We start from the raw sequence: 22,435 nt of genomic DNA, 5'->3' as shown, positions 1-22,435 counted from the left end.
GTTCTAAAAGAAAACAATTTGAAAGTAAAGAGGAAGATAGTTCTGATAGTGATTTTTGTTGGTGTAAATATGTACTTTACTATTTACACTTACTTAAGTTTACTTAGGTTAATGCATTATTTATTATTTTGCATTATTTTATTATTTTTATTTGTGAGACACTTAGGAGTTTGCGCACCTTTTTGAGTTGTCATGTTGACAACACAGGAGTACACAACTCTATTTTAGCACATGTTGTCTACAACACTATTTTGTGTGTCACACCCTTGTAGGCTTATCCTCTCATCACCACACTTACTTCCGTGCTTAATGGAGGATAACCCATATCTGGTGGACTTGTGCTTGGTTGTATGACATATCATGATGCTAACTTCTATGCATTCTAGAAGCTCTCCTAAGGTCTTTATATTCAGGCATTCCTAGTGTACTCTCAACCAGTTATTGAATACATTGTTATTATGATCATACTCTCTCTCTTTGGTCTATTGTGTGCTTGTGTTTGAGTTCTTAGTTCCTGGGTGAATTTTTCCCTTAGGAAAATTCTTACATGGTATCAGAGCAACTTGAAGATTTTCTCATCACAAGCCGTTCGAGACCTCTTCCTTGCTTCATCACTTTAGCTCGAATTCAGAGTGCTACAAAAATTGAGAGCATCTAGGGCTAGATCTGACCTCGCCATTGCATCTGAAACGCTGAACTGGTGAAAATTGACTATAAACTCGACTACCTTGGCCCAAAGTCGACCATGAAGCAAATTTTTTTTGCAAATCAGCACCCAAAGGCCCCAATTTGCAGTTCGGGTATGGTCTTTTTTCGCAGATTTAATTAATTTTGGATCTGCAATTTTTCATTTCTTTGCATTTATTTTTTGTCAGTTATTTGGAAAAATTTGAAGAATTTTTTTTTTAGCACACCCGAGCCATCACACCCCAAATCTGCCATTTTTGGAGGTATTTTATTAGTCGCAGGGTTTTAATCAAATCTTAGGAAGCATCTCATATTAATGATTAGACAGAACAATAGTATTAATTCTACGTAGGCCGTACTGTAATTCTGGTCTCAAATTTGCACCCAGTCGAATGATCAAATTTTGGCACAATACCCTTAGGCAGCCCCTAAACCTAGCGGCATACCATTTCTAGCAGCTCAACCTCAACAACTGACAACCTCTTTGTTTAGAGCTCTGTGACCTTCTCTTTTTATAAAGTGCAAAGTGCATAATCCCATTACATGTGGGATATTTCCCATAGACCTCCTCCAGAATCCAACGATGTCACGAAATAAAAATCTCGGCTCCCACTGCAGCAGTTGACCTTGTCTGGTGCTAAAACCTTCAACAAGTTTCGATGACTGCATAAAAGTCTCCTGCGCATTGGTTTTTGTTGGCGATGGGTTTTTTTTGCTCACAGTAACCAAAGATCGGCATCAAAGAAGTTTTTGGCCACTCCTTCTGAACTTTTTGGCGTTGATCTTCATTTTCCACTAGTTCTGCATTTCTTGACGATCTACAAAGACTTACCCGACAGTGATCACTGTTTCTGGCATCTTTCATTTTTTGCCCACGTGAAGACTACATTTTTCGGCATCGTAGACTTTATTCTGCCCCCCACTGCTACATTTTCTGATAGGTTTTCGTGATGTGTTTAAACCCTCCGGCATCAAAAATTTAAAACATGACAAGTTTTTTAATTCGGTGATGGTTTTTAAAAAAAAATTTTACCCGCTGCAATCTACAGACGTGGAACGTGCCCATCTTCCCATGTGGCACTCTACACATGTGACTCAACTACCACACAGTGCCACGACTTGACAACACATCCTGGATTGCCATGTCACCCGTGGAACCAAAGAATATTACCACGTACACTTTTCTATACAGTAAGGACAGCTCAGTTGGCTGCCACATCACCCACGGCACTAATTTTTTTGCTAATGTCAATAGAAGCCTGTGTTAAAATTGACGCCCATTTGATTGTCATTCTCAGGTGATTTATAACTGTAGTGATGGCTATTTGACCTTCAAATTTAGACTCGCAGTTTCTCATCCAGACCCCTCTCTAAATTGCATTTTAGTTTGGCAGCCTGAGTTTGCAAGCTCATATCTTGAACATCCGGACTCCAATTTAGGTGCATTTTTTTTGAAATCAGGTAGAATTTCTTGAATTTTCTAGTAGTGGTGTTGTTTTCTAGTTTTGGTTCACAGATTTTGCAGAGATTACATTTTTTGGTGACTATACTAGCATAATCCTACATTTTGCAACTTCAGAAGCTCCATATGGGCACATCTGGTCACTTTTTCAGGTTTTTTTTTTTTGAAAGTGTGTATTTCTTTTTCTACTTTCCAGATCTAAAGTTATATTCTAGGGTTGTGTGGACAAATTTCTCACTTTCAGAACCAGGCCTTCTTTGGCATTGTAAAGCTTTAGTTCTTTTTCAAAATTGTTGTAAACCTAAGCTACAGTGCTTAAGTGATAGATTTAAGCCTCATAAGGTAGTTGTAAAAGTAAAATTAGAAAGTCCACTTTGTTCATTTTGATAAGTGGCCCATTGTAAATGCACTACTTATAAAGTGCCAACAACATCTTTTTTGGTGGGCTCTTTTGATTGAGTGAAAAGTGGGGTGTGTATTGTGTTTCTTGTGTCTCTCTATTGTGCTCTTTTCATTTCTACATCATGGGTTTTAAATGCCCTCCTCTAACTTCATGCAACTATTCTACATGGAAAGATATTGCATGGAGTAGATTAATGGAAAAAGGATATAGTCTTTATGTTGATGGTACTATTACCAAACCTACTGATGCTAAAGAACTAATTGATTGGAAAAATCAAGACCAACAAGCTTTAGGTGTTATCAGGAGTTGTGTACATGGGGATCTTCTCTTTCACATTAAAAATTGTTCAGAATCTAAAGAAGCTTGGGATAAACTTGAACAATTGTATGGTAAAGTGGATGAAGAAAAGGGATTTTAGATTGAAGACGATCTACTTCTCTTGGATCTTAAGAATTATGATACAATTTAGGATTATATTATCAAAGTAAATAAGTATAGGGCACTTCTAAAAGATTGTGGAAATCCAATGAAGGATGACAGGTTGATTCATCACATCCTGAAGAAGCTACCCTCTGAGTACACCAACTTTGTTTCAAGTTTTAATACTCATAGGTTAACCATGGGATCTACTTACCAGAAGCCTACCTTTGATGGATTTGCAGACATTCTGATTGTTGAGCAATCTCACTTGGTGGATTTTGGACTTCTCAAGTCATCTAAGACCAAAGCCTTAGTGGCTAGTGATGATCACAAATCAAGTCAAGGGGGAAAAAGCAACAAGAAGAAGAAGTAGTGGAAGCAAAAAACACAATCTGAGACAGAACATGACTCCTCTCAACAAGGCAGTTCTTCTTCAAACAAGAAGGGAAGTAATGAAAAGAAGGACAAACTCTTTTGTGCATACTTCAAAAAGCCAAATCATGACGAGCATCATTGCAAAACAAAAAGAATCGATGATTTAGAAAATCTACTCAAGAAGAACAAGATTCAAGTGCCAAGTACTTCCCAGGATTTAACTCCAACCTCTTCAAAGGGTAAAGGTCAAGCACTTATGGCAAACACAAGTTCTTTGGAATGGATATTTGACTCAGGTGCCTCTTACCATATGGGTTCTTCAAGGGAAGACTTTTCTTCATTGAAGTAGTCAAAGGTACCACACATCTTCGTGGGAGATGATGCTAAGATGGAAGTTGAAGGGAAAGGACATGTGGAAATGGAAGGTGGGGAATTGAAAGATGTTCTCTATGTTCCAAATCTAAGCTCCAATCTCCTATCAATTTACCAAATCACTCACCTAGGAGATGGTCATAAGGTTGAGTTCCTTCCAGATTCAATGATGGTGCGAAGTCTCAAAGATGATTCATTGGTAGTAGTGGGGAAAGTCAATGATGACAAGAGGCTTTACTCCTTCTCCCACTTTGTGCCTAAGAGTCCTTCCCAAGCCTTGTTAACTCACTCTACTTCACAAATCAACTTATGGCATGAGTGGTTTGGTCACCTTGACTTCCACTCTCTTCAAAAAATTTTCTCAAAACATATGGTCAAAGGTCTACCTAATATCAAATTTTCTAAGGGGAAGTGTTCATCTTGATCAGTGGATATGAACCTCAAGGATAGGTATGATAAAGGGAAGTCTTCTCGAGCTCCAGTTGTTCTTCAGCTAGTTCACATGGTATTAGCAGGACCCTTTGTACTGACTTCAGTCAGCCAAGGCCGCTACATACTCACATTTGTTGATGAGTTTTCGAGATTCACTTGGGTCTTCTTCCTTCATCATAAGAATGAAGTGATCCATAAGCTTAGAGACTTCAAGACTCATGTTGAAAACAAGTCAAGGAAAGCCATCAAAGTACTAAGGGTGGACAATGAGAAAAAATATGTTGATAGAAGACTTAAGAACTTTTGTAGAATTGTGGGGATTGATCTTCAAAACTCACCAGCATTCAGTCTGCACAAGACAGATGTTGCAACTATGAGGATTAGGACTCTCAAGACCATGGCAAGTTGCATGATAAAGGCCAAGTCTCTTGATCCTACACTTGGAGTTGAAGCCATTAGCAGTGTTACTCACATACTTAACAAATCTCCTCATCCAGCCTTAGAAGGAAAGACTCCTTTTGAGGCATGGTGCGGCAGGAAACTAGTTGTGAGTCACCTTAGAGTCTTCAGTTGTCTAGCATGGGCAAACCTTTCTTCCAGGAGTTGCAAGGCACCGAAACCTAGGCCTTGTACCTTTATTGGTTATCAAGACAATGTGAAGGCTTACAGACTGATGGATCCAAAGAATAATGAGATTTTTGTGGAGAAGGATGTTCACTTTGAGGAAATTTCACCAAGCTAGTCCTCTACTCCTCTCTATACATCGTACATAGTGGAAACTGATAGTGACACCAGTGATAGTGCTTCAACAAGTTCAGACACATGGGGTTCTATCGATAGTTGCAGTGAGAGGTCACATTAGTCTAGTCCACATGCTTATATTGCCACAATGAAAGGTCCATCACAGCATGGTACATCTCATCTTCTAGCTCTAGCTTCACTTGACTTGGGAGACAGACTTGAGGACATACATCTTCTAATTGATGATGATTCTTCTACAGTTGTTGCGAGGGCTCACTCTAACCCTCATGTCCATTCTCTACATGATCAATCTGCACAAGTTGGCATGATTTTGGATCCTTATGAACAACAATTAGTGGATGGCTCTTTGTCAGTTGAGGAGACAGATGGTTTAGTGGAACAGGTTCAACAGACATCCTTGACAGATTTGCATTCATTCTTTTCAGCACAGTTGGAAGGGGTGAACTTTAGCATCAACATAGGGATACTTGAGTAGGTTTTAGGGCCAGTACACATCTTCAGGAGTGTACCTTTGCTATTGTTTCTTCCTAAGGGGAGGAACACCATTCTGCATTCTTGGACCAACTTCTTCATCAGAGCAACTTTCACTTGTTGGCATTCTTCTTCTCAGGGGGAAGCCTATTCTATCTCTCTTCCTTCTCTTATTCTTTTATGTATATATTTGATGTATGTTGTAATGGCGGGGTCTTAATTACTCCATCCATCAATGCATCCTTATCTATCTCTCTTTTTGGGGGAGGGTTTTTCCCATGAGGTTTTCCCTCTTTCCCCGCTTTATGAGAGATTTGCATCTTCATTATGTACATGGGTACCTAACATGGCCTAGTATCTGGGACCCATTATGCATCTTCATCCTAGTTCGTAAGCTTAAGGGAATTCCCCTAAGTTGCACTTAAGGGGGGGTGTTGGTGTAAATATGTACTTTACTATTTACACTTACTTAAGTTTACTTAGGTTAATGCATTATTTTATTATTTTTATTTGTGAGACACTTAGGAGTTTGTGCACCTTTTTGAGTTGTCATGTTGACAACACAGGAGTATGCAACTCTATTTTAGCACATGTTGTCTACAACACTTTTTTGTGTATCACACCCTTGTAGGCTTATCCTCTCATCACCGCACTTACTTCCATGCTTAATGGAGGATAACCCATATCTGTTGGACATGTGATTGGTTGTATGACATATCATGATGCTAACTTCTATGCATTCTAGAAGCTCTTCTAAGGCTTTTATATTCAGACACTCCTAGTGTACTCTCAACCAGTTATTGAATACATTGTTATTCTGATCATACTCTCTCTCTTTGGTTTACTGTGTGCTTTTGTTTGAGTTCTTAGTTCTTGGATGAATTTTTCCCTTGGGAAAATTCTTATAATCTTGAAGCTATTGCAACATTTCTTGCAAGAAGGTATCCCAAAGGTAAAGGAAAGTATAAAGGAAAAATTCCTTTAAACTATTTCTCTTTTGAAGAAGTTGGACACATTGTTGCAAGATATCCAAATAGAGAAGACAAAGATGAAAAGAAGCACAAAAAGTACAAATGCAAGAAGGATTTCAAGAATTTCAAGGAGTAAAAGAAAAAAGGTAAGAAATCTTGTTTTATAGCTAAAGACTCAGATAGCAATAAAGATGATGAAATGGTATATATTGATATAAAAGATTAATCTCATGACGGAGGAGGTAAAATAACACTTATCTCTCATGCTAGCAAGAACAATACATGGATTATTGATGGTGGTTGCTCACATCATATGACTGGTGATAAAAGAAAGTTTGAACACATGGAACATTATGATGGTGGTAGTGTGAGATTTAGAAACAATGAACCTTGTTGCATAAAGGGAAAAGGTTGTATCTCACTAAGTAATGAACTTAGATGTGATAATGTTTATTGGGTTGAAGGACTAAAGCATAATCTACTGAGTGTGGCACAATTAAATAACATTAGATTCAAGGTAGAATTCATGAATGGGAAGGAAAAACTACTAGATGGAAAAGGAAATTTGGTTTGGTTTGGCAAACAAACAAAAGATAATCTATTTTACCTAGATCTCAGTGAAAGTTCATGTTTTATTTCTCAAGTAGAAGAAAGTTGGTTGTGGCATAAAAAGTTATGTCATCTAAACTTTGATAATCTAATCAAGATAATCAAGAAGAAAAGAATAAGAGGTATTCCTAGTCTAAGGAAACCTGATATGGGCATATGCAAAAATTGTCAAATTGGAAAGATGAGAAATACTAGTTTCAAAAGCAAGAACTATTATTTAGAAGAAGTCTTGGAATTGGTTCATACAACCCTTTGTGGACCTATTGTAATACAGAACTACAATGGAGACAAGTTATTTTATTTTATTTGTTAATGACTATTCTAGAATGATGACTATAATATATCTAAAAGAAAAGTATGAAGCTTTTCAAACTTTAAGTGGTATCTATTAAGAGTAGAGAAAAAAACTAGAAAGAAGCTAAATTTTTTGAGATTAGACAAAGATTGTGAATTTATTTCCAATGTGTTAAATTAATTTTGCATTGAAACAAGAATTAAGAGACAAGTATTATCACTTGGTACACCACAACATAATAGTATAGCTAGAAGGAGTAGATCCATCATGGATTGTGCAAGAACCTTAATGATAGTAAAGAATGTTGCAATCAAATACTGGAAGGAAGCAATCAGTACTATAGTGCATACCTTGAATAGAGTACAATTCAAGAAAGACTTAAATCAAACTCCTTATGAACTATGGTATGGCTACAAACCTCATGTAAGTTACTTGAAAGTATTCGGTATAAAATGTTATATCTTGAAGGAATCTAAGAAAGGTAATTTGATGTCAAAGCTGATGAAGACATATTCCTAGGATACTCCTGTAGAAGTACAACATATAAATGTTTAAATTTATCCACTCAAAATCATAGAAAGTACACATGTGAGAACTGATGATTTTGCAAAAAAGAGTGAAGAGGAAAGAAACAAAGAAACTAAAGACTATAGAAGGTTTGTTTACTATAAACTTGATACATTGCCAAATCTATCGAGTCCCCAAAATCTCCAAAAGTTACTAAGTTGCATTTAGTGCAATGGCTTGAGTCACAGTTTGAAGGACCTAAGTCATAGTCAAAAGCTACCAAGCTATTACCATAGCAAACTGAGTCTGATGGAATTGAGTTATAGACAGTGGGACTTGAGCTTATAGAAGATCATGAATAAGTTAGTGGAACATGTTCTAAATCCAAAGTACCTATGTTAGCAAGATATGCTAGAAGGCACCATGCACCTGATTAGAGACAAATCAGATGGAACAATGACAAGAAACAAATTGAAAGGTACATGTTTTAATACTGACTTTGAACCTAGAAATGTTAAAGATGCTTTGGATAATGAATTTGGATTGAAGCTATGAATGAAGAAATAGAATAGATAGAAAGGAATAAGACTTGGACTATTGTTCCTAGACCCAAGGATAAAATGTAACTGGCACAAAGTGGGTTTTCAAAAATAAGCTAAATGAAAATGGAAAAGTTTCAAGAAACAAAGCAAGATTAGTTTGTAAAGGATATTCTCAAAAATAAGGTATGGGTTATGGTGAAATTTTTTCTCTTGTTACAAGATTAGAAAGTGTTAGAACTTTACTAGCATATGCAACACACAGGGGATTTAAAGTTTATCAAATCGATGTAAAATTTTCTTTCTTGAATGAAATTCTTGATGAGGAAGTCTACATATAACAAATTGAAGGTTTTTTGGATCCTAGTAAAAGGTATATGCTCTGCAAATTACACAAAGCATTTTATGGTCTTAAGCAAGCTTCTAGAGCTTGGTATGAAAGAATTCATAATTACTTGATAAAGATTAGTTTTCAAAGAACAAATGATAACATCAATCTATATATCAAAGAAGGACCAAACAAGAAGATTGTGTTGGTAAAAATCTTTGTGGATGACACTTTATTTACAACAAATGATGACTTATGCAAGGCATTTTCAAAAGAGACAAGTAAAGAATTTGAGATGTCCATATTTGGAGAAATAAAATTCTTTGTTGGATTGTAGATCCAATAGAAGAAATGTGGCATCTATATTACTCAATCCAAATATATCAAGGAGATACTGAAGAAGTTTGGAATGGAAGATTCAAGACCAATTGGAACACCTATGTCTACTAGACATAAGATTTCCAAAAATGATTATTCCAAAGAGGTAGATGAAACCAAATATAGATCAATGATTGGAAAATTGCAATATGTAGTGCACATAAGGCCTGATATTGCATTAGCAGTTGGTATGGTGGCAAGATTCTCAACAAATCCCAGAGAAAATCACATGATGGAAATCAAGAGAATCATGAGGTATCTAACGTGTACTGAAGACAATGGATTATGGTACAAAAAGGAGGCAATTTGGATTTGAAAGAATTCATAGATGATGATTGGGTAGGAAGTGTTGATGATAGAAAGAGCACCAGTGGTGGAGCATTATTTCTTTGTAAAGGACTACCATCTTGGACAAGCAAGAAGAAAAAATATAATTCTTAGTCCACATCAAAAGTAGAAAATGTGGCAGCAACAGTTAATTGTTCCAATGTTATTTGGTTCAAGCAACTATTGCTAGGAATGAAGGTAGAAATAATGAATCTAGTGGCTATCTTCTATGATAACACTAGTGCAATTAATATATCAAAGAATCCTATGATGCATACCAAAACCAAGCACATTTCTATAAAATATCATTTGTTGAGAGAATTGGTACAAGATAAAGAGGTAAGATTGGAATATGTGAATACTAAAGAACAAATTGCAGATATATTCCATAAGTCATTACCTAAGGATGCATTTTTTTTTAATCTAAGAGGTAAGTTAGGGGTCATTCCCCTATCTGAAGTTCACTAAATGAAATTTAGTGATGCATCAACCAGAGCATGTTGAGGATTAGATAGTTGATGCAGTATTGATAAGGGAACATTGCAAATGAATCAATACATGGGATACATTGATATTCACTAAATATTGTCTTTGGCATGAGATGTCATACAGGGAGAAGTTTGCTATCATATCTCACATAAATTTACTAAAGAAGGAGAGTATATATTTTATAGAAATGTTATTACTTTTAGAGATGTCAAAGAGGGAGAACTTGATTTGATATCAAAGAAGGAAAGTTTTCTATGAAAAGAAGATGTTGAACATAGAGTTTTGTCGATAGAGGAAGAAATTGAAGCCAGAGAGAGTTCACACTAATAGAGGGAGTTCTTAAAGATGAGAATTAGAATGAAACTAAGTATATTTTTCTTAATTTATTTTTGTCTAAAAATTTCATTTTATTATGACATCTTGTGTTACCATCAATGTCAAAGATGGAGATTTTTAAAAATAATTGGTTAATTGTGTATTGTCTTTGATGTTACACAAAATGTCATATTATTGCCAGTAAATGTATGTTGAGCTTACTTGGGTGATGAAGATAGTTTCCTATGTCTTCTGAGCATTCTAGAGTTTACCAAGTCCAAAAGTTAGTGTCTACTGAGTTCACTTGGGCATCAAAGGAAAGTTTGTAAAAGTTGAGTGTTAACTAAGCTCACTTGCTTAATGAAGGAAATGTTGGATGGAACTAGTGTTAACTGAGCTCACTCAATTACCAAAGGAACTTTGTGAATATGCATCAAGAATCAAGTCATTTTAGTGTTACTCTTTAACCATTGTAGTAGTGATCTAAATGTTTCAACAAAGTTGGCTTAATAACTATTGTAAATCCTTTAACAAGGTGGAATTTCTATTTGAAGTGTCTTAAAGAGCTCTAACAAGGACACTCCTAATAGGGTGATCAAATCCCCTAATAGGGTAACACCTAACAGTGTGTTTTGTAACCTTTAATAGGGTTGGCTTCTAACTAGGCTCACTTTAGAAAAGTGAAAATCAATAACTACTTGCAATTGGTGGTTTTTCCCAAATTGGGTTTCCACATTAAATATTGGTGTCACTTGTGTTCATGATATTTCTTTTATGTGTATGCAACTAAGTTAAATATAAGATTATCACATTAAGATCAGTATATTCAGTTATTGCCAAGTTAAATTTGATTCTCAATTTTTTTGAGTTACAACATTTTGTAGTGTAAATCGAGTGCATATGTATTTGCCGAGTAACAACAAAATACAATTTTCTCAGAGTTCATGTATTGATTTGCATTGATGTCAAAGGAAAGTTTGTAGAATTTGAGTGTTAACTGAGCTCACTTGGTCAATGAAGGAAATGTTGGATGGAACCAGTGTTAACCAAGCTCACTCAATTACCAAATGAACTTTGTGAATATGCAGTGTTAATCAAGTTCACTTGCTTAACATAGGAAAATCATTTTTGAGTTACTATCTACCGAGCAAGGTTGGCTAACAATAGATTTTCTTGTTTTGGCACATTGAGTTCAATTGATTTAATTAATGGTACTAGCCATCCGAGGAGATGAATATTAAGTATTCTAAGTTGTATTCAAGCCGACTTGACAATGTGTAAGATATAAATATAAGGTCAAGTTGAGGATTGAATGTGTGGAACAAAAACATAAGATTTGAAGATGCTTAGATGAAGTGAATTAGAATGATAAGTAGAATATCCTCGCTGAATTGAAAAGATACATTCAATTAGAAAGGATCAAGCATACAAGCCAGAATTGAGATAGTAATCAACAATTCAATTGCATTAAGAATCAAGTCATTTCATTGTTACTCTTTAACCATTATAGTAGTTATCTAAATGTCTTAACAAATATTTGTAAATCCTCTAACAAGGTGGCATTTCTATTTGAAGCATCTTAAAAACCTCTAACAAGGCCACTTCTAACAAGGTGATCAAATCCTCTAATAGGGTAACACCTAACGGTGTGTTTTGTAACCTTTAACAAGGTTGGCTTCTAACTAGGCTCACTTCAAAAAAGTGAAAATCAATAACTAGTTGCAATTGGTGGTTCTTCCCAGATTGGGTTTCCACATTAAATCTTGGTGTCACTTGTGTTCATGCTATTTCTTTTATTTGTATGCAACTAAGTTAAATTTAAGATTAATCACTTTAAGATTAGTATACTCAATTATTGCCAAGTTAAATTTGATTCTTAGTATTTGCCAAGTTACAACATTTTGTAGTGTAAATCGAGTGCATATGTGTTTGCCGAGTAACAACAAAATACCGTTTGATATGAGTTTATGATTTGATTTACATTGACATCTAAGGGATCTGGGATTTTTTTTTTGTAGTAATTGGTTCACCCCTCCCCTCTTAGTTACTCCTCTTATATTTCCAACACTTTCACCTACAAATTATGATCCCATTTTTGGTGAAGTTAAAATGAGCCAAAGATGGGCAATTTGTTTTATTCATTTTAGAAATGACCATTTGATATTTACATATTGAGCACCTATATGAAATTGGACTCCCATTTTGGTTTGGGCTCTAGAATCAAATCAGAAGCCACATTTATGTTTATGGATTAGGTGGGTGTAGAAAAATGGGTGCTCATTTAAAACAAATAGGCGAGCTTGTTTCTAGATATAGAATTTCTTAACCAACGAAATTTTGTGAAATTGAGACCCATATCATTGCTTTCACCCAAAATCTATAGTGCTTCAGGTTCTTTGACTCATCATAAATATCTCCTTGCTTACTTATTGTTTCGCATATGACATATACAATTTATTTATTTTTTAATCATAAAAAATATTTATTTTACTACAATATATAGCTTATTAACGGTGATTTTACACAACATTTAATCAAGATGTTGTAGGAATGTAATGAGGTACAATTTTATACATCTGCTTTTTTTGAGAAACCATAAAATTTATATTTCCTTAAGAGAGAGTATAGTTATAACATACAAGGAATATGTTAGCCATAGATTCTTGAAATAAAGATTAACATAGGTTATATTAATTTTATTCTTTTACTTATAGACCTTGTCAAATAGATACAATTAGTACTCAATGTATATAGAATTTTATAATTATATTGTAGAAAAATAATTATTATAAGTTAAAAACAAAAAACTTATGATTTTAAGAAAAAAATACAAAATATAATAAAAATTATAACATTTTTTTAGAGATCAAACAAATATCCCTTCTTAAACTACCCAAATATATTAGGAAACTTTAAATTCTCTTTCTATAATAGTTGTCATGATTAAATTAGTTCAATTGTTCAAAATTATATTCATTTCATGCTTGTACACATCAAATTTATATTATTGAAAAAATTCTTCTAGGGTTGGTATTTCATTAAGTTAAAGAAATATGACTATCAAGAGTTTAAAAACTTATTAATTTTTTTTTTAAAATGTCTTTTTTAAGGAAGCTTCTTCTTGGCCTATGCATGTTTTTAAAAGTCTAGAAGAAAATTTTCTAAATGGAAATGTATACGCTATATATTTTATAATTTTATATTGCAATATTACACATCTTATTATAAAAAGTATACCGAATAATAGGCCTCCATTGGTATGATACATACATCTTTGTTTGAGCTTGCAACCTCATTCACTTTTTTCTGTAAGATATCCACATGTTGTAGTCTCTTCTTATGACATATAAACAAAGATCTTAGATTCATTTTATTATGTTTATAGTTCATTGTGAATCTATATTGTTCATGAGAATAAAAAGACACATTTAAAACTTTCATATTTATCAAACTTCTTATATTTTCTAGTTACTTATTTTTCTCTATTTCAATACTTATTTTCTTTTTTGGCAAGAGCTTACAATGCAATGGTAAATTGTGAGCACTTCATTGGAGAGGTCTTGGGTTTGAATCTACTTAAGCTCTTAACAATTTATTTTCTTAACATTTTGAATACAATATGATAAAAAATGTTTAAATTTTTATTATAAAATAACATTTTTAGATACTACAACTATTTTTTACTTGTTAAAAGATCAATCAAAGTAACCTTCTGTGATTGCCCATTCTCTACTATTTACAATTTCTTTATTAACATAATTAAAGATTTCAATTGAAAATGATAATAAGATATTATGAAATTTAATATTAAGAATATTAATTGTTAAATCACTATTTTTAATGTACATAAAATTTGAAAATGACAACCATTCAAAATTGAGTGAGAGTTAGTTTAAAATGTATGTTTTGTTAAACAAATTCATTGTAATGTACATAATTAAATATGATCATTTAGGCAATGAGTTAAAACCTCACACACAACATCAACAATAAACTAAAAACAAAAGAACAATTATTTTATAGAAAAAAATACACTACAAACATTAAAATAATATTTTCAATGAAAAAGACACCAACACTATAAAATTTTTGTAGAGATATTCTTAGAAACTTAGAAACCCTCTTTTACAAATAACTAAAGTTAGTTTCTTTTTTTGTTATGGAGGTCCTTAACAAAATATTTGTAGCTATTGGACCATGACTTTAGGCACACACTATATAAATTTTGTCATCTTAATCCCTATAAATTTTTTTGCTTTAATCCCTAATAATCTCTTTAATAAGCTTTCACCTTCACCCATAGACCAAAGACTTATTGACAAGCTGACATCTTTTAATTGAAACAACATCTAAGTATTTATAATTAGAAAGATACTCTTCAAACTTACAAGCTTAATTTCTACAATTATTACAACTCAAATTTTAATGAGGCAGACGACAACCAACTCAAGCTTAATTTCTACAATTATTACAAATCAATTTTTACTGAGGCAGACAACAACCAACTCTATTTGATTGGAGAGATACTCCTCAAACTTAGCAACAGCTCTTTTACGAATTCTAAGAAAGAATTCATCTGTCAATTGCTCACTCCCCAAATGAGCTTCCACAATGTTCTCAAAGAGTGCTCTATAATGGTTGCCTACACCTGTTCCAAACGCCGCCTCCTCTCCTCTCCTCACCTTTGTCATGGGATGCAAAGGAAATTTTCTCAACACCCTTAAACTCTCCATCCTGAATGCCCCTTGCCTCTTAACTATGTCCTCCAACTCTTCTGGACTTGGACCAAAGCACGGTAGATTGAAGGATTCCCACTTCTCTTTCTCAATAAAACCCTGTCCCATGTAAACAAAGCAATACATCACTTAATCCTCCTAGATACTCAAATGGGCAAGATAGTTTGGATTTCTAACTCTTAGAGAAATCTTATTAAAAGAAGAAAAAACAAGAAAAATCCTTGATATATACCTCATTCACTAGCTCCTGGAAAGCATATTCAAAGTGACAAGCGATGTCTCCTAGTGTTCCTTGCTCCTCCATTATGTCTGTCCCTTCATTGCGACCCACCAGAGATATAAACACACATCCCCCATCAACTATCTCTTCTGCTCGGGCATCTAAAAACCTACTGAAGTCTGTGTTAAATTGTTGCAGATAAGCAGCTGCCACTGCCTCCTCACAATCACTTGAAACATAAACATGAGAGGAGCTTCTCTGTTGAACACTCTCTGGCACCTGCATTTGTATAATATCATAAGACAACTCCATGTATAGACAAGTTAGGGTTTATTACCCGCCTTTGAAAGCCAATGGAGACTGAGAGAAGAATGGCAGAAATGAAGGCTTTTCCTTGGGAAGAGACGTCTGAAATGTGAACTACAAACAGCCGCTGCAAAATAAGTTCTTGCAGACATTGGATTGATATCACCATCGTTTACTGGACTGACAAAGTCTTGTTGAGTTGGAGGCATCATTCGAAGCAGTGAATTGAAATCATTTGAGGGAAGATCAACAAAATAAACTTCAAATTCTGGCTGCTCCACTTCTTCAAGTGAAGATTGCACAGCTCTGACAATGGTGTCTGCCACAAGAAGTGTATTCCCACCTGTGGCACACCCAAAATCTGCTATCCTAAATATGCCTCCTCCATTCACCTTCAATCCCATGTTTTCATGAATTGCATGCTCCAGAATTGGTTTCACAGCCCGAACCATCTTTATCTACATAATTATGTTTTCTCAAATATCATATTCTTTTGTGTTTTCATTGAGTATAATGAAAACAAAATGTTATATTCCTTTATTTTCTTGATAGATCGTTGAGTATAATGAAAATCAAATATCATATTTTTTATTTTTCTTCTATTTTTCATAATATGATAGATCATTGAGTATAATGATCATATTCCTCTTTTTCACAATAGATCATTGAATATAATGAAAACAAAATGAAAAAAGGAAAAGAAAGTTATATTTCATGTTAAACAATGATAAGTAAAACAGTTTTTCTTCTATAATAAACTCTTAAAAAGTGAATTACTGAATATGATTTCAATGAAAAACACGTACAGTTTTATGTAGAAATAAATAGACGTTGTATATTTAAAAAATGCAGAAATGAAGTGTTAATAAATTTTGAGCTAATTTTTTTCTCTTACTATCAAGTCAAGTTCAGTAGTTTGAAACTGCCATTTCAAACAATTTCTTCCATTCTATCAAAATATTTTCACTCTATTGTGATATATACTTACAGATGCCTTAATTTTGTTTTTCTATTCTATGAACATAGATCTACAACAAATTTTCTTAAATTTTGTTGTTCTAACTTTTGATAACAACCATTTCTGTACAAGAATCTTTATATAACTCTTTGAGCATTAACATTAATATAATTTCATCCCTCCTCCAAAGGAGAAACATTGAATATAAATACTGAAGGCACTAAAGTGAGACAATAAACACTATAACTAGATTCTTATATGCTGCCCAACAAAAAAAAACACAAAACACTTTGAATATAAACAATCATGAATATACCTGAACTGAAAGAGAATTAACGATATAACTAGAATCCTTGTGACCACCCTTCATGGCCAACACATTCTCCACCACCCATTTGGATTCAAATTTCGGCATCTCCATTACTACTAACTTTAGTTGCTGTATCCGTAGAATAAAGTACATCATCATCATCATCATATGTATATATATAAAAGAAATTTGCTTCTTTAGATTCAAGGATACTACAAGTATATTCTCTAAATGCTATAAATTCAATATCTTTTTGAGATCTAGATATTGTAACAAATTTGACTATGAACTCTCGAATTTGTGCTTTTTCAAATGTGAAATACACTAAGAAACTTGATGACGAAATCTCAAATTTTCGTAAACCATATAAGCTACTTCTCAAGATCTTGAAGAAACTTGTTGATGTGCATATTTTAAAACTCCATATGACCATATTTATAGACATTGATATATATGATAACGTGATCATGCAGATGTTATTCTATTTCTTTTCGATTTGGTCGTATGTGATTCAATGAAAAGGCATCTTAAGAATTATGAAAAGGCATCTTAAGAATTTTTACTGTGAATGGTCCACAGAAATTAAGTATATTAAACAGAGATTTATTATTATTTTCTTTAGAGGACATTATTGCCGTTCATGTCGCTCAAAAGATGCGAACAATTGACCATCAATATTTTATCGGTGCAAAGTACAACGTGAGAAATGAAAGGCATCTCATTTGCACATGAAAAATTGCAATTCCCACGAGGTAACTTGTACTTATTTATTCCCTAAATTTTTGCATGACAATAAGTTAAAATTTAGAAAAGTTGTTTGGCTTATTGGTACCTTAGGCAGCATTATTTTATATCTTATTGGAAGTGGGGAAGTTTTGAGGGCCCTTTTGGTTGTTAGAATATGGTTTGGGAATTAAAATTTGGAATTCTAGATTTGGAGTTCTAGAACTTGAAATTTAGATTATGATTTTCAGAATTTAATTTGAAACTGTTTGATGCAAATCCAAAATATTTGATATTCTGAATTTGTTATTATAGACTTATTTGGTTCAAACCCAAAAATCTGACATTCAATATCCAAAACAATTGAGTCTATGGGAGACTTGCAATTTCTGTCTCAAAAAGTATGAATAAAGAGGGCTAAATAGGCGGTTTCCTAGGCATATTTTAGTGGCTTAGCATTTTAATTATAGTGGGCACCTTTGTTTGCAACCAGATGGTTAATTATTTTTAGAGGAAGACTATGTGGGATTGTTCCATGTGAGTAACTTTTTTGATCGAGTTCAAGAGTCTCCTATGATGAGTGCTCCCCTTAATGCCACAAATGCACACAAAAATAGAGAAACAACAATTTGAGAGAATGCAATATGGGCTTCTTGTTATTGCCGCAAATGTAGAGTTACAAAATTACTATATGCAAACCCACATGGGCACCTTCTTTACATCATTCTAGAAGACAGAGGTGTGACTTTCACACAGAATTGCCCTAGACAACTTACATGCCTTCCTTATATCGATTTTTTTAATTGCCCAGGAATGTTCTACACATTAAGCCCTAACCCTTGAGGTTGACCTATTGGCAATTTGGCTAGGTTAAACTATTTGATGTTGTCATTTATGGAAATATATCAACTCTATGAATAGGGTAGATCATGGAGATTTAATTATGATAGTTAAACTTAGAAAATTGTTTAACTATCATATAGTTTAAATCTGGTAGAACAGATCTAGAGTTTTGATCAACACAATTTATAGAGGCAACATTGATACATGCAAAGTTAGGTACAAATACTTGACATCATGATGGTGACATATGCAAGTGCACAGGTTAGTACCGATAATAAATCACACTGGTGTAATTATAAAATATCAAGAAATATACCTGGTTGTGAGGCCTTCTGGGTTACAACCATATACAATGAAATTAGAATCCAAGCTTGCATTTTATCTTCTCTTGAAGCTTCTCCTATTCCTCTACTATCGAATTTTTATGTTTCCACATCGAACCAACCTTCTAATATAACCAAGCTAGAAGTCGACTAGTCAAGCATTTAATTACATTATAGGTCCAACCTTGGAGATGTAAACCAAAACCAAAGAAAATAGAAACATGAAGTGATACACACTTAAAGGGAATTTCAAACATGTCTTGGGAGTAGGCTGCAAACTTTTCAACACGCAAGTGGACATAGGAAACTACGAGAAAGAAAATATTGCACCTCGCAAGAAGAGAATCACATGAAATAGGAACCACAAAGAACAACATTGAACTTGAGAAAAAGCAACGAACAAGGCTTGCGCACTTAGGAGGAGGATCTAGGAGAGGTCCTCTACATGAAGTTAACTGTGTATAGAATAAAAATGCAAGTAGCAATGACTACTTTATGAACAATACATTGGTACATAAAATAATAAATGTTTTTGTTCAATGCAAGATTTCCCAAGACCCAAGATGCTCTTGCATTAGACACCTAGGGTTAGTAAAGAAATGATGTTCACATTAGGTACTACTCATATTTTGATTGAATCATTAGGGTCCAACTCATTTTGTGTAATCCATGAACTACCTTCAATTGGTTTATCTTTCCATAGAACTAGGTATTCCATGTAGTCTTTTTCTCTTGTACTCTTGCTTATTTTACTATTTAGGATTCTCTCAATGTGATCTTTCTATTTCTTAGGATAATCTGGGTTATCTTCAATCTCATCATCAAACTCAGAGTACTAAATGATATCTATAATGTTGAATATAGGTGATATATCCATGTCTTCTGGTAATTCCACTTCATAAGCATTTCCACTATCAAATTTCTTTAGAACCATAAAAGGTCCAAATTTCTTCATTTTTAGCTTACTGTAGGTACCAATTGGAAATCATTCTTCTTCAAATGAATTGTAACCCCATCTCAAACTTCAAAAGATTTGTCTCTTTCTCTTATTACCTCTCTATTTATAGTTCAGATTGATGTCCTCTAATTTCCCTTTAACTTCATCATGTAAAGTTCTCATGAAAATTGGAAAATCTTTAGCATCATCACTTCTTCTTGTCTCAGTAGGAAAATTACTCAACTCTGTGGTTCCTTTAGGATGAAATCAAATAACATTCTTAAATGGTGTCTTCTTAGTGCTTCTATTCATAGAATTATTGTATGAAAACTTTGCTTGTGCTAAAACTAAATCCCAGTTACCAAGCTTATCTCCAACCAAACATCTCAACAAATTACCCAAACTTCTGTTCACAACTTCAATTTGTCCATCTATCTGAGGGTGAAATGTAGAACTAAACTTCAATTTAGTATTCATATTTCTCCAAAGTGTCTTCCAAAAGTAACCAATAAACATAGTATCTCTATCTAAAATAATAGCATTAGGAAAACCATGCAATCTTACCACTTCCTCGAAGAAAAGCCTAGCTACATGTCATGTATTAGATGCCTTCTTACAAGATATGAAATGACCCATTAAAAAAAATGTCAACTACTACCAAAATAGAATCATTACCTCTTTGAGTTATGGGCAACCCAAGAAAAAAATCCATACTAATATCTTCCCAAGGCTTATCAGGTACATGCAAAGTTGAATATAATCCCCCATTTTGAATAGTTCCTTTTTCTGTTTGACAAATTTTGCAACCTCTAACCATTCTCTATACATCCTTATCAAACTTTGGGCAAAAGTATCTATCTAAAATCAATTTCATAGTCTTATCAATCTCAAAATGTCTAGAAATTTCACCACTATGTTTCTCCTTCATTATCTTCTCTCTCATAGATACCCTCGGTATAAAAAGCTAAACTCCCTTAAATAAAATATCCTCTTAAATGAAATAATCAGTCCACTTATCACCTATTCTTCTTTCCTTACAAGCTTTCTAGAGTTCTATAAAATCTGTTAGAAATAGGAATTAAATGAGGCGGGGGGGGGGGGGGGGGGGGTTCACTAATACATTTGGCATTGATTTGTGATGGCTAGGTGTCGCAATTACGACTGCAATGTGTCACCACTGCGACAGTAATAGACGTCATTATTTTTTAGTCGCAAATTATGACGTCTATCCTATGCCGTCGCAATTATGATGCCTATCTGTCGCTATGAAACCACTTTATTAAGACATGAACCTCATCACAATGCTTGTGGCGTATGTCACAATTGTGACGGCCGCCACAAACATTGTGACGGGGTCACGATGGCATCTACCGATGGGGTCACTATGGCGGCGACGTTGACGGCTGTCACAATGCTTGCTGTGGGAGTCGCAATTGCGATGTCCACAGCAAGCATTGCGATGGGGCCGCTGTGGCAGTGACGCCAACGACCGTCACAATGCTTACTATGGGAGTTGCCATTGTAACATCCATTGTAAGCATTGCAACGGTGCCACTATGGCAGTGACGCCAATGGCATTTGCAATGATGGGATGGATGTCACAATTTTGACATCCCCCGCAAGCATTGTGACAGGGCCACTGTGGCGGCGATGCCAGTTGGCATCGCCGCTAGAGTGACCTTGCCGCAAGCATATTCAGCCTGCTGCTTCAACCACAAACATATTTGCAAGTTTGAGAAGTAGAAATATATCTCCATTTCTCACATTTATTTGATGAATTTTGGAAGTATAAGGAAATATTGGCTGTAGGGATCTAACGTTGAACCATTGAAATTTTTTGAAGTAATGCATCTTTTCATGATATTTTGACTTCATTATCAACTTTTTGTAGTGTCTGCCATGTTTTCTGAATGGTTGCCAGCAATGTGATTTTCCCTCTGTTTTATAGGTTTTGCCCCAACATTGGTTTGGCATTGAGCTTGACAAAAAAATCTATCTTGCATTATGCTACAGTTTCTCTTGATTTGTTCTCGTGAATGAATTCCCTTTACCAGCAATCTTGGCTTTTCTATTTGAAAGTGATTGAAAAGGATTGCTCTATTGATTGGAATATTTTCCATAAGAGTCGTCTATGACATCTTCATCCTATACTTGTTCAACCTTTTTCCTTCTGCCATGGTCATATTCTTCATCCCTGCATAAACCACACAAGATTATGGAAACACAATAGCATAGACATAGATAATTGATTATTGTCCATAGAAACACTTTATGCATGAGTAGACTACTATGCTATTATTTATAGATAGAGCCCCATCTTGTTGGCATGTTTCTCCTCTATCTGTAAAGCTATTATTTGACTGACGGGGAGCAGACAAGTTTTTCTCCGTGCTAATTTTAGAGTCTTGCTCAACATCAGAATATTGTCTAGCTTTACTTAAACCAAGTCTGCCAGGAACTTCTCTTTGTTTCTTTAGCTTAGTACCATTTCCACTAGAAAGTTTCTTGTTTACAAGGGGCATCGGAGTATCACAAAATTTAGCAATGTTACACCCATTCTGAACCACACTAGCTGTAATTTCTGATGTCTTAGTTTGCTACACAAAAACATAGAGAGCAGACAAATTTTTCTGTGTGCTAATGTTAGAGTCTCGCTCAACATCAGAATATTGTCTAGCTTTACATAAACCAAGTCTGCCAGGAACTTCTCTTTGTTTCTTTAACTTAGTACCATTTCCACTAGAAAGTTACCTGTTTACAAGAGGCATCAGAGTATCACAAAATTTAGCAATGTTGCACCTATTTTGAACCACACCAGCTATAATTTCAGATGTCTTGGTTTGCTGCACAGAAACACAACCATTTATTTTGTTTCATAGACCCTTTCCACGAGATTGTTGTGGATACTTAGAAGTGACTAAACATGCAAAACTTTTT

At 34.2% G+C, this 22,435-nt stretch overlaps 1 protein-coding gene across 1 annotated transcript; it reads right to left on the bottom strand.

The window, feature by feature from the left end:
* Positions 1-14,579: 14,579 nt before the first annotated feature.
* Positions 14,580-16,792, bottom strand: LOC149558855 (indole-3-acetate O-methyltransferase 1-like). The gene is made up of 4 exons (XM_089786183.1): positions 16,679-16,792; positions 15,440-15,862; positions 15,111-15,377; positions 14,580-14,977 (listed from the first exon to the last, which is right to left on the bottom strand). The coding sequence occupies exons 1-4, from the start codon at positions 16,781-16,783 to the stop codon at positions 14,618-14,620; spliced, it is 1,155 nt and encodes a 384-aa protein (XP_089642309.1). The 5' UTR covers positions 16,784-16,792; the 3' UTR covers positions 14,580-14,617.
* Positions 16,793-22,435: the final 5,643 nt, after the last annotated feature.

Source organism: Cupressus sempervirens, chromosome 5 (genome assembly GCF_028749045.1).
Source record: "Cupressus sempervirens isolate cs-2001-9-10 chromosome 5, ASM2874904v1, whole genome shotgun sequence".
Classification (NCBI taxonomy): domain Eukaryota; kingdom Viridiplantae; phylum Streptophyta; class Pinopsida; order Cupressales; family Cupressaceae; genus Cupressus; species Cupressus sempervirens.
Note: the sequence above shows the minus strand (reverse complement) of the source record. Positions and strands in the feature narration are given on the sequence as shown.